This window comes from Ambystoma mexicanum, chromosome 8 (genome assembly GCF_040938575.1).
Source record: "Ambystoma mexicanum isolate Mex_15411 chromosome 8, UKY_AmexF1_1, whole genome shotgun sequence".
Taxonomy (NCBI): domain Eukaryota; kingdom Metazoa; phylum Chordata; class Amphibia; order Caudata; family Ambystomatidae; genus Ambystoma; species Ambystoma mexicanum.
The window spans coordinates 1,241,272,472-1,241,286,869 of NC_090929.1; the positions used below are offsets into that span (position 1 = coordinate 1,241,272,472).

Consider the following 14,398-nt stretch of genomic DNA (forward strand, 5'->3'; position numbering starts at 1 on the left):
AAGACATCTCCAATTATCCCAGTATTTTATGGGCTACCTAAAATACACAAAAATTCCATAGACCCACCATTTAGACCAATTGTCGCTGGCCCAGACAGTATATTTCAACCCCTGGCGGTCTATTTAGACACTGCATTACAACCATTGGTACAAAAAATTCCCACATACCTAAAGGACACGACACATTTTTTGCAGAAAATTAATAGTTTGCAAATCAATTTTCCGGATCCAATAATATTCTCCATGGATGTTTCCAGTCTGTACACTTCGATTCCCCATGACGAAGGCATAGCTGCTTTGGAATGATTTCTTTTAAGACAAAATTAAGTTTCAATCCACAAAACTTTTGCGATTCAACTGATTAACCTAATACTTTACAATAACTATTTCAGATTTAATGGTCAATATTATTTACAGATCTCTGGGACCTCTATGGGCTCACTGTGGCCCCCTCTTATGCAAACATTTTTATGTTTTATTTTGAGAAAACCCATGTTTTGGATCACCCACACTGGAACGAGAAAGTATACTGCTGGACAAGATACATCGATGATGTCTTTGGCATTTGGAAAGGAACAGAACAGGAATTGACCGAATTTTGGCATTACATCAATCAATGCAACCCGCGGATCAAATTTACTATAGAAATTGGAAGACCACATGTGAACTTTTTGGATGTAACAGTGGAATGCAAAGATATAGAACTGAGAACAACAATGTACAGGAAACCAACAGATGTCAACAGCTCTTTACATTTCACATGTTTTCACCCAAAACATCTGAAGGATAATCTTCCTTACAGTCAACTCCTAAGAGCAAAACGGATTACTTTCAGCACAGAAAAACTTCAGACAGAATTTGATACCATAAGATCGAGATTCGTGGACAGAGGCTTTCCCGAACAAATAGTGACAAAAGCCATTAACAGAACGGAATTACAAACTCAGGAGAGATTACTGAACCAACAACCAAGACAGAACAAATCCAACCTGATCTACACATTAAAATACTCGGCACAGAGTTTCCAAGTTAAAAAGAACATCATCAAAAACTGGGACTTAATTAAAGCTGACCCCAATCTTAACAGGCTCTTTCCAGCTCCTCCAATGGTAGCCCATAAAAGAGGAAGGAACTTTAGGGATATACTCATAAAAGCAGAAAGACCTAAGATCTCGTCTCAGAGGACACTGACTAAGACAAAACATTGTACTTTCCCTTGCCTTAATTGCCAACATTGCTCAAACATTATAAAAGGCAATTACATTAGACACCCCAACAACGGAAAGAAGATCCCCCTGAAAAGTTATGCAACTTGTGACTCCAAAAATGTAGTCTATACCATCAGATGCCCCTGCGGCCAATACTACGTGGGAAAAACCAGCAGAAAAGCCAAGGAAAGATGGACTGAGCATAAATCCCAGATCAGAACAAAAAACACCAAATCACCAGTCTTTCGGCATTTTAGGGATAACAATCACAGTATCTCTCATATGAGATTTGCAATATTGGAAGTAGTACATCCCCTACAAAGGGGAGGGGACTTACCCAAATTAATAGCACAAAAACAACTATACTGGATTCACAAACTTGATGCAAAGTCCCCCTTAGGGCTCAACGAAGAATATTATTTGGGCCCATTCATTTAAAGTCTCTGAACAACACACCTCTTTCTTTAACTGTCCTGAAGACTATCTTTAGTATAACCAGAACTGTTTGGGTTAAAAGATGGTTTTGATGCAATAACTGGATGTTTCCCGATAAGATTGTACACCACACTGTTGGATAGAGAAACTGAGTTGGAAATTTATATTAGTCTGGTGGACTATCTGTTTTATGACATCCGTACTTTCAATTGTATTGTGAATTTTGTAAATGAATAGAGCCAGATTATGATGTCAATTACACCCTGAGATGTTGCTATGCTAGCCATTTGATCCCTTTGACCATCTGCTCCATCCTATTTGTTTTTAGTATACTAATCCTTATACACAATGTCCAACACCGTATATTACTTGCCTAATGTCCTCGATTGACCACTGCCATCGGTCCCCTACTCTTTGTCCCCTTCCATCCATCGAAAAATTCTCTGTCAAAACTTATGCATTTAGTTCATTCTTAAAACCATTCCCTGGTGTTATCCTTCACTATAACCTCCCCTTTTGGGACCTTCCTTCCAGCTTCCTCTTATGTTTATTTCTTGTAATTACCCCTGGTAGTCATCCGCTACTCTTAGACATCAAATACCCTGCATATGAGGGTAGACACAACTTCTCTAGACTGCCCAAGTTATGTTAAAATGCACATCTGATTGTCAACAACATCCTATTAACCGGCAACAATGTTTTTGCCGTGTGATGTGCCCCCGATGGGCGATTATTCGCTAATTGGCACATCCCAGGGCAACACCTCAGTTTGCCCCTTACCTCTCTAAGGATCGTCAGGATGCCGGTTTGTTGACACATTCCGTTACTCACGCGTTAGCGTGATGATGTCATGTGTTTACCTTCCCGGGCACCCTAGGCATTGTATCCACGTCCTTTGTACTAATAACACTACCATGGTAGCATCAACAGTAGGGCTACCGTTGGGAATTCGCGTGGTCTGCTTGTTTTTTTAATAAACTGTTTAACTTAATTCTAAATTGAACACGTAGCGTCACACGCTCCTGCGTGATGACGTCACGCATTACAAATGCAATATAAACACTGACGGTATTGACAATGGTGTCGGCTGTCCTCTTGGATTCTGGTATCCAATTGTCAGTGCTGCAGTCACCTAGGTAAGAGCTCTCTCTCCCCTTGCATTAACTCTGGGCATTTATTTGAACTTGTTTGGTGTAGAATACGCTTCTCACCCTGGCTTTCCCCATAACCTATTCCGGGTACACCTCTAACCTACTCTATTACTGTTTTTTCTTTGTAGTGACAGTGGACATTTGTCCATTATTCGAATTTTGATTCAGCCAACATAATCTCAGATTTCCTACGTTTTCGTTGGGGATCGCCGTTGTACCCTACCAACGCCACCATGGCTTTTTAATGAATCTCTACTACCGCTATCAGATGTAAGTGGTTTTTGTTAAACAGCTTCCCGGAGTCTCTTCTCCTTACTTAGACTTACTAGTGTTTATTTTATTTTATATTTTTTTCAACCCATTTCTCAACAGATATGATTGGGGTATCACCATCCTTGGATTTCTGTCCCCATGACCAGGTGAGGTCCTTTTTCTGGATCCACCATTTCTTCAATTGAAGATATTTTTTTTTTTAAAAGTTCACATGGTTAGAACAACCCTTTTGTTGAATCAGTTTTCCTCCTTGCTAGATCCTCCTTTTGATGACGTTATTTCAGTAGAGCACAGTCTATCTAACTATTTCATGATATTGACTCAATCATCATCTTTCTCTATAAATAGTAACATGAAGGTAAATGTTTAGTCTGAAGATATTAATCGTTTGGTGTCAATGTACCCCCTATTTTTTGCTGAGTAATTTTTTGAGAATTATTCTACTAGCCTATGTATACACGATTTAAGTAGTTGTAACAGCCTGTTTGGTATAAGTTGTAAAATTGTTGTTTATGAAAAATTAACACTCTAATGTAGAATTCTGTACATATTTTTCCTTAGAATCGTTTTGATTTGCCCCTGATGAAGAGTGGATTACCACTCGAAATGAGTTGGGCCTGCCACAATCTCAAACATCAAGAATAAATATGAACTTTGGTTCTTGTGACCTACTCTGACTGAATGTGAATTTCTTCAATTGACCTCCTCAAATATTGTTTGCTAAAAGTTTTTTCAGAGATTACTAGAAAGATTGTATAAAATACAAACTAATTGTTGGTCTGATCTTCCAGACATTGGAAAGTGTGCAGGGGACGTAAGTTCCCTAATAGGGAACTTTTTAGTTTCTTATTACTTCATGCAGCCTAGGTGTCAAGGTTGCTTATTTCTCCTCTGCACCTCATATCTATCTTCTAATTATTTTCACTATTTCTTCAAGACACTAACTCTATTCCTAATTACCTACATCAATAGGGTGTGCCATATTTGTCCAATTTTCCTTTTTCTAAGTTTCCGGTACAGGAAAATGGATTCGTGAATTAGAGAGAATGACATCAGGAATGACGTTAGCCATAGGTGACATACAAGTCTTGCTATCAGCCATTATAGGGGAGGGAGCTGATAACATTTGGAAGTGAGCAGGATATGCAGGTGTGACTGCACAAAACATGACACATGATAGAACGCCATTTAATAATTGTGGAACAGATGTATGGCGGGCACTCAGAGTACAATATCCCGATACATTAGATATGGGTGCGATTATGACTAGGAAAATGGGGATGATGAGGACCCTGTCGCCTATATTCAAGACATTCAAAAGAGACAGTGCTTTGAGACACATGAACCGTGGGATAAAACAGCATTTCTTTACCACATTTTGCGTCAGGGACTGCCTGAGCTAGTGCAACGGCAGATAAATAAACAGGCGGGAATGGAAGCTAAACCATGGGCAGAAAAACAATTGACGATTGTGCATCACTGCTGATTGATGCAGGAGAAAAAAAAGAAGAAAACTGAGAGTAGAAAGCAGAAGGATGCAAAGTTAGTTCAGAAAAAGTTGTCAAAAATACCCATAGAGGGCGCAGTATTGACGAGTACTGAAGGTAGAGTGACTCAGGAGATGCAACCATTACAGCAAAACACGTAGTGTATCCCACAGATCAGATGGGTACAATTCTTGGCTAAGAGGTACAGGTAATGGGCCTAGACGAGGAGGACGAGGTGGATTTCAAAACCCTCAGGGAAGAGGAAATGGTGGACAGTGGCAACAATAACAATGCTGGAATTGCGGAAGAATAGGACACGCAGCCAGAACATGTAGAAGCAGGGGAGGCATTCATCAAAATTGGCAAGCTCCAAGAGGGGGGATGGGCTATGTTCCGCAATAAAATACAGAATCAAAGAAGTATTATGCCAAAGATCACACGTAGGCTCAGACATATATGCTGCAACCATAGCAAATACAGCAAGCACCATTACAAATGCAGTAGCCACAAGGGCAATCGCAGTAAGTACCCATGCAAATACAACAGGCACAAACTCAGCAAGCGCAGACACAACAGGCCATGGTACCACAATGGAATATGAATACAAGGACCGGCACCCAAATTGGGGAGTGTGACCATGGTAGAAGGAAATACTTTCACAGGTACAGGGATGAATTTATATTCGCAATAGGACAGCCCACAGAGTGACCTAATGTGTTCAGTATATCTGTGACACCAGACACCAAGAGGAGCCTAAGATCAAGGTGACGATAGGGGGCATTTTCATTTCTTGTGGACACTGGAGCAACTCATTTCTGCAACTGTGAGGGAAAATATCCAGTATCAGGTATTTCCATGAATGCACAGGGATTCTCTGGGGCGATTAATTTAGTTCCTTTTAAGGACAATTTACGAATCTCTATAGCAGAACATGAGATGTAGATGCCATTATTATATTCTAGGCAGATGCCGTTTAATATATCAGGGCGTGACGTAATGACGAAACGTAATATGACAAAATCTTTTACTGATGAAGGAATAGCGTGTTTCAACCCGGGGATACATTATATGAATGCGAGAGAGTTTATATTAGCCCTAACAGGCCAGAAGGCATTAGGAGGGGTTTCCTTTAACACAGAAGTATTCTTGTATGGAGTGACTGTTTTATTATCGTGGTTACACAGATTGATAGGCAAACTATTAAGAATAACTGATGAGTTTTTGTTCAGACCAGAAATCCCTATGGACGATGAAGAAGGGCAGACTATCCCCTTGAAGTTAGAAGCAGCAGTCGTTAGAGAGGAAAGGGTGGTTCTTCATGGGACAGATGATGAGGGAAGCGTACAGAGAACAGTGATAGCCCTCAAGTGAAGGATACAGGCTGACAGATTTGACAGATGAGGAGCCATTTAAGGATGACTACTCAGAGGATGAATTAGTATTTTTAGTAAGTCTCACTTATTGTATTAAAGTCGAGAATAGAGAAATACTGCAGAGAATGGCGTTGGTAAAAAAGAAACTGTCATTTTTTCAAGAAGTTTTAGTGAAAGTGCCAAATATTTGATGGACCACAAGTCCATATGACGTGGGTCTATTAAAAGGAGTTAGGAGCAGTTAAAATCAAACTTAAACCAGGAGCCCTTTTGCCATGCGCAAAGCAATACCCCCCCTGTCCAGAGAGGCGGACAAAGGTATATTTGAGACCATTTCTGCTTAAATGAAGCAAGGAACATTAGTACCATCTGATTCTCCATGTAACACGGCTGTGTACCCAGTGAGAAAAACATCGGGGGGTCGTGGAGATTCATACTCGACAATATTGTTCAACCTCCCATCTAAGGCCAGCTATTTTACAGTCATAGATTTAAAGAACACGTTCTTTTCAATTCTGCTCCACGAAGACTCACAGGATTTGACTTCCGTTTTGTATAGAAATATCCACCTGAAACATACTTGTTTACCCCAGGGGTACTGTGAGTCCCATTCAATTTTTTATATTTTAATAGAGTCCTGCAGATGGACCCAGGCAATGTTCAGCTTGAGAGTGCAATAGCCCAATACGTAGATGACATTTTGGTGTGTAGTGAGACTGAAGAAAGATGCAGAGACGATTCAGTTAAGCTCATGACCAAACTCTCAGAGAAAGGATATAAAATGGACAAAGAGAAGCTACAATACTGTCAGGAAAAGGTCTTGTATATAGGACAGTTGATTTCTTACGAGGAGAGGAAAGTGACACCAGAGAGAGCAGAAGCGATTATGAAGACATCAAAACCTAACACTGTGAGGGAAATGCAACAATGTTTAGGCCTATGTAATTATTGTAGGGCATGGGTTTTCAATTACAGTACATGTATTCAACCACTTTTAAAAGGGCTTAAAAAAGCACAGGTGGGCAAGAGCAAAAAAATATGGATAGATGAAATGACTGAAGGATTTGAAGAATTAAAAAGCCAATTAGTACAGCCCCTGTTTTGGGAAGTCCAGATTATCATGAAGAATTTTACTTATTTTCTCATTGAAATTGAAAAGCCATGACAGCAGTCCTTACACAGAAATTGACAATAGGACATGGACACAAATCATTGGCCTATTATAGTGGGATTTTTAGATCCAGTTGTGAAAGGGCATTATCCTTGTGAGCAATCTTTAGCTGCTGCTGCACTCGCAATCAAAAAAGCTTAAAGTATAAAAATGGGGTGTTCAGGAATACTATTTGTAGAGCATGAATTATTTGCGATTTTAGAGAAAACTAAAAGTACATTGACCACACAAAGAACATCAGGATACGAGGTAATTATATTGAATCCTGTGATTAAAATAGTTAGATGTAAGACAGTGAACCCAGCAACATTCATAGCTTAACCAGTAGGGGAGGATGATTGTGTACATGATTGCACAACCTATAGGGCTTTGAGAGCTGCCCAAGAATATATCCTATCCCTTCCTAGATTTAAATTACAAAAAGCCAGAGGGGTGAGCTTCCCTGTCTTGGCCTCTAAGCTTTGGAATTCCCTGCCCAATGATATCAGAGCCGAGCCATCCCTCCAATCATTCAAGAATAAAACTAAATTTTGGCTCTTTGCACAAAACATATGACCAACCTGGTGTCCTACTTTTGATAGTGCCATGCTGCTACTTACCTTGTATTCTGCTACTGATTATGTGTTTTCATGCCTGTATGTTTGCTAATCCTCTGTACCCATCACCCTCTTAACTTATTGCTCACATATTGCTTGTCTCCCATTTTGTTAACCCTTTGTTAAGCCAGATGCCGGCTTATCATTGCCTGTACATGCCTGCGGCATATTTTTGTTGTTCTTACACTCGTCATACTGGAGTCCTACCGGCATATTGTCTGTAAACTGGTAGCATCTCACTGTTGTTGTGACTTGAAACTGTAACTGTAATTTTGTCCTCCTAAGATTATGTGCCCAGATGCCTTCGAGCCCGGCGCGCTTTACAAATAAATAAAATGCAAATACTGAACACTATGAAGATATTCCCCAAGCTGGAGAGAATTCTCTTGGGAACAGACAAAGTTCTCTTTATTGATGGTTCTTCAAAAATTGACCAAACGACTGGCGAAAGGCATACTGGATCAGTGGTAGTAAAGCTGAACCGAGAGGGTGAATTTGAGGTACTGACAAGCACCAGATTGTCTTTGCATTATTCAGCACAGGTTGCAGAATTAGTGATGCTTATTGTCGCACTTCAACGATTTGAAGATGAGGATGTGATGATATACTCTGACCCTGCCTATGATATATCAACTGTACATGCAGGTTTGTCACGCTGGAAAAGGAGGAGCTTCCTTCGCACAGACAGCACTCAAGTGCAACATGCAGCCCTATTGGATAAACTTATTGAAGTGCTAAAAAGAGAAGATGTCATTTCCTGCGGAAACAAAGCTGCACACTGAGAAGCCAAAAAAGCAGCCTATTTCCCAGCCATTCCTAATTCTGAAATAGAAAGTGTTAAACACATAACAGGACAATGTATGTTGGTAAAGGAGGGCTTTAACATGCTGTCTATTGTCCCATTAATTGAGATACAAGGTTGAGAACCACAAGAAAAAAAGTATTTATGGAAAAAGCAGGGGTGTTCATTATCCCCCACTGAGGCAATTTGGAGACAAGAGAGCACTGGAAAGCCAGTTATGCCTCTAGCATTAGTGAGGGTAGCACTGGAGCAGCTCCACTACCCTGCGCATGTGACTCATGAGACTCTAGCTTCTACAATAGTAGAAGAGTGGCACTCTCCAAATCTGTTATAGCATGTGACACAGTTTATTGTAAATTGCATCATGTGCCAACAATGTACTGCAGGGCACACATTGTGAACAGTGAGAGGAGCAATTCCTAGACACAATGGCCCATTTCAGCACCTACATACAGATTATGTGGATATGCTGCAGACATGCAATGGCTAAAGATATATGCTGGTCGTGGTATGTCCTTTTTCCAGATGGATCGAGGCAGGTCCATGCATACACCCTGAGGCCACGTGCGCTGCCAGGTTCCTTGGGTGTGAGATGTTTGGACCGCATTTTGTAAATGAACTGTTCAAACAAACAGTTCTCCTATTAGGCATTATGCATATGTTTTCCTCTGCGAAACACCCACAGGCGAATGGCATCTGTGAACAATTACATGGATTATTGAAGGAAAGGATTGCACAAATACGGATGACTTTAAAGAAGGGATGGCTATATTGCCTACCCCTTGCCTTATATGCCCTAAGAAACCAGCCTTACTCAGATCACCATCTAAGTCCTCATGAGTTAGTGACTGGCCACCGCATGAGAAGCCCCCTTGCTCCTCAAACTAGGTTAAAAACGGATTCCCATAGTGTAGCAAAGACATTAGGTGACGAGATGCATGATTACCTAACAACAATGACTGCAAGTGTTTCTTTCATGTCTCAAAAGGTCAATAACCAAAGGGAGGGATCAAAGAGAAGTGACAAAGACAATACATCCATTGATGCATACTATTTGTTAAAACAACCGAGCCTATACACAGGGGACCACAGGTGCTGGTACAAAAGTTAAATTAATTAATTAGTGAAAGCAAAGTGTCTGAGGAGATCATGTAGAATAGGGGGATGGACAGCAAACAGACATTTTCACTTGTACTGTAATAACTGAAAAAGAATCTTATGCATGGACCTGTATGTTTCTTACATTGTGTTGTAATTAATCACATAATAAAAATCCTGCACGAAGGCAGTGCACAAATGATAGCAGCAAATAGCCCTACAGAGAAGGGGTGTATCAGCCACTTTTACTGCTTAAAAATAGGTACATTCTCCAAAAAAAACCAAAACAGGGAGTGAAAATACTTCCAACAAAAAATGGAAATGGACACAAAGAAACTGCTATTATTACTGCCTAACGGGAGAAGTAAACGTGTATTTTTTAATGTGCATGAATAACTAGGTGCAAAGAAATAATGATTACGAATGTTTTTCAATTTTCCAGTTTAAGCATATGTTTGCCCGCTTATAAAATACTCTCATTGGGAATTTGAATTACATTTTTACTTCCTAAAAATAATTTTACACCCAACTTTCAAAAATAGGGAGTACAATACTCCCACTTCAAAATCTGGAGCACTGTTAGCAACTTCATGTATTTTCTTCTCCAATTAGTTGGATGCAAAAGCAAAAAGGTACATATCCCTTGAAAGTTTAAAACAAATAACATAAACATGGGTCCAACTTACAAATCCATTTTCTGCCACGTATGAAGGAAGCCCACTAACCAAGGACCAGTGATCTGCAGGAGGAGACCTGCAAATGGGAAAGTACATGTCATAAGCAGTGTAGGACATTGACCCACAAGTCGTGGCCCGTCTTTACAAGCACAAGATGAACTTACGGAATTACTTTGATTTCTTCTTTTCCATGCAACATGTAGTCAATAATCTTATAAAAGTTGACTTCCTATGTGGAAAAGTGCAAAATAATCATGCATTATCTTCTGGTTCTCTGGTTTGTGGCCAGCATGATGTACTGAACATAGAGTTTACATACCCGTCCATCTGGTGTCTTCGGACCTTTATATGGTTGCACTTCTCCCAGCTTGATTGGCCATTCATCAAAGAACTCCTAAAGGTAAAGACATCCATCAGTAAGGTGAAGCCTGGGTTCAACACTTGGCTATGCACATTACACCACATGCAAAGCAGGGATCTCTGCACTCCTACTCCCGTACTGCATGGCCCACATGAACATTGGGACACCCAGATTGGGTTACTGCGTTCTGTACACTTAAGATGACGGTATGAATTATTATAATAACGTACGTTTGCCAATCACACTATTTATCATGACATTGGTCTCCTGCAATTCCATAACACAGCTCTATAACCGTGGCGGCCAAAGACACAAACAAGGAGCTGAGAACATGCCATGGGAGTAAATGTGGCTAACGTGTGCAAAGTGTTCTAACCCAAGAGTTGGGTCATGGGGTCATTTTATATTAAGTGCCAACTGAATGCACAGGTCCACCACTGTTAGCACTTACACTCTGTTCGGTCGCTTCCCTACAATGTTAATCATTTGTAAAAACAGTGCAAAACCAAAGAGTAAAAACAGGCAAAATTACCTCTTCGTCTTCTTTTTTCACTCCATTTTGCAAAAAGCATAAATGATACATGCCATTTAGGCTTGGCAGGCTGCACTTAGCATGTGCTTAAAACAGGTGGATTACATGGAATTACATGCTTGCATGAAACCATGTGGTATTTGAAGGTGGATGAGGAATGCACAGAGGAAACATGTATTCAGTTCTCTGGCTCTACTCCACCTTCAAATTAAATGGAAATCTCCCAGAGTGTATAAATGAGGTGGTTTTTTGCCTCATATTTACGTTACAACACCTGTAAAATAGACCTGGTTGTCTCAATGCAGAGGCCATTTTCACTATTCAGAATGTTGCAAAAAGCAGACTCATCTTCCTGTGCTTGGATCAAGTATATTCCTATTTATTCCCCAGGCATAGTTGTGTACGGGTGATAAAGATGGGTAGAAACAGTTCATTGTATTACATTGCATGATTATAGTAGGCGGCATTTATTGAGGTTGTATATTATCAGATATGAGCACAGGATGTTATATTCCATGTATTCGGTAAGAGAGGTAGGGGTAAAGGTATATTGGCTTTCATACCCCTGCACACCACTGAAGTATTATTGTTTATTAGTATCCGACGAGGGACAATCAGATTGCTACAAACAATCTGATTGGCCCATCGCCAGGTCCTTACCAGCCTGACAAGGCTCTGGTTACCACCACGTCACTCCCACGAGTGTCTGCCATGGAAAGGGAGAAGGCACTACTTGTAGCCCCTTCCCCCATTCCATGGCTGACATTTCCTTAGTTTTATTTTCTCGTGTATTTGTAATGACCGCCATGGGAAGTGAGAAAGTACTATGTGCAGTTCCTTCTCCCGTTCCATGGCGGCCATCTCATTTGTTTACTTTTATTTTACTGTTTTCAATGGCTACCATGGAAAGGGAGAACAGACTTCGTATCCTGTTCATTGGCAGAATTTTTTATTATTTTTTTCAGTTGCGAAATGCTGGAGCTTCTCGCAACTGAATAAAGATGCCTTTAGTACCCCACTCCGGAGTATTAATGGCAATAAGCCCCTCACTCGGGGTGGCATTACCACTTCTGGTAATGCCCCAGGGCCTGCGTTAAGGCCCAAGCAAAACTATGGTCCCCAGGGCATTACCTTAACTGGTAATGCCCCCCCACACCTCCAGCTCGGGCTTATTGCTTTATTAAACAATGGACTACTTGAATAAAGACATGGGGCATCATTATAAGTTTTCTGGTCCAGAAACACTGACACCCTTGTTTGCAGACCGGCAAACTATGTGCCTGCCTGCCATGGCCACTGTAACCGACAGGCCTGACTCTACCGGGCGCAGTGGCGATGGTAGGCAGACCCCTCACGGACACACTGGCACCATAAACAACGGTGCTGGTGCTTCTGAGTTCGCACTCCTATGGGACTCTATGGGAATGGGGACTTGCATGTTATCGGCGCCTGACTTCCCGGGCCGCCCGAGTTGTAATCTCCCAGTGGCACAGGGAAGTCAGACGTTGGTAAAATATGATGAGTCCGGAGGCAACCCGCCAGTAGCACCGACAGGGTTACCGCTGGACTCGTAATGTGGCCTGTCAACTTTAATGGAGGTTCTGCATTGTCCTGATTCCTGTTTATTGCTGCTGCCACCCCAGGCATGCAACAGAAACTGAAGGGCACAAGCCAACTTATGTGGGTGTGTAGTGCGTGCTCTTCCCTGCATGCGAGCAGTGGTTGCCCACTGTTCAAATATATATATATATATATATATATATATATATATATATATATATATATATATATATATATATATATATATATATGTACTAGCTGTACCTGGCCTACCATATACTATGCTATTGCTCACTCAGCATCTTTATCTCACTCCATCACTTTGTTTGTTTGGTCTCTTTCACGCTCCGCCTATCTCTCTCTGGCACACTCTACATCTCTGTCTCCTTATGTGGGTGGGAGTTAAGAGGTCAGGTGCGTGTTTACACCAGTCTTTGCTAATACTTGCACAATGAGAGAGAAGAAAAACAAATATATAGGATGGGCTCTCCAAAACAGCCGTTAAAAAATACTGTATTTAATTGTACTAACATTGTATACTTTCTCTTTTCCAAATGTTACAATGTTAATTTCAAAGAATAACTTCCAGTATATATTGTAGCCATAATAAGTACATTACACGTGCGTTACTTCGCAAAGCACATTATCAAAGCCTAGAATAATTATGTCAAGTATTTGTGTGGAAATGTGGAAATCCAACTGTTAAGCTTCATTCTGACGACTTTCCACGCCAATCAACGTTTGGCATTAAAAGGTAAGTAGAAGTGTGGAAAAAGAGAGGAAAAAGCAAAACAAGTGGTGTAAAAGAATGAAAGAGAATGAAAAGGAGGTTGAGCAGGGTTGGGGCAGTGGCAAAATGGCTCTGGGGCTGAACTCCCCATTAAGAAAAAATAAACAAAAGTCACATAAAAAAGGAAAGTCAAACATTTTGTTAATTTTTCACAGAGTCATGAAAATGTCCAATTTTGACTTCTGAATTGCAACCATGTTATCAATCCAGGATGGTTTACTAATGAGGGCATGGCCTACATTTTCGGAGATTGAAATGTAAATGTAACAAAGAATGTGCGCTCCACTGATTTACCCGGCTGGAAAGTGAGGGGGCACACTGGCCATTTTGTCTTGCCTCAGCTATGGCTTTTTCCTGGTGATTATGAGGTCACTTGGGCTGATGTATGTTTTTCTGCTTCTTGATATGGAATGCCCCCTTATGAGGCACTTTTATATTTACTTTGAGATTTGCTACTTTTTTAATTTATCAGTTTTTTATGTTCGGCATTGAACTTTCTTGCATTGTTGTTTGTTTTATACGAAAGGCCCCTGAGGCCTAAGGTATTGATAAATCAACTAATCAATCCTTACTGAGGGAGAGAATAAAGGACTGGTGTGGGAATTCTCTTTGATATATATGTTTGATATATATTAGCCATGTGTTGCTCTCCACAAATAATGTTATTATTTATGATTCATTGTCGTATATGTGAGTTTCAGAATCTTGCCCGTGGAGGCTCTGGAACTCAAAGCTTGTTCGGCGGCTGAAGGTTGAAAGGAGGTGTAAAGCCAGCACTGAACAGCATATTCTACCGACCCTGCAACACAACGGTAGATACAAAGGAGAGCACAGAAGGTGGGCAACCAGGCGTATAATATCGTGAACAAGAAATCACCCCCATG

At 40.7% G+C, this 14,398-nt stretch overlaps 1 protein-coding gene across 1 annotated transcript in view; it reads right to left on the reverse strand.

The window, feature by feature from the left end:
* The window catches only part of PDE6C (phosphodiesterase 6C), a 674,049-nt gene that overhangs the window by 392,539 nt on the left and 267,112 nt on the right, over window positions 1–14,398 (reverse strand). The window contains exons 5-7 of the mRNA XM_069611351.1: window positions 10,591–10,665; window positions 10,436–10,500; window positions 10,281–10,347 (exon numbers count right to left, since the gene is read on the reverse strand). Of these exons, the coding sequence (XP_069467452.1) occupies window positions 10,281–10,347; window positions 10,436–10,500; window positions 10,591–10,665 (207 nt within the window). The remainder of the gene's footprint in view (window positions 1–10,280; window positions 10,348–10,435; window positions 10,501–10,590; window positions 10,666–14,398) is intronic.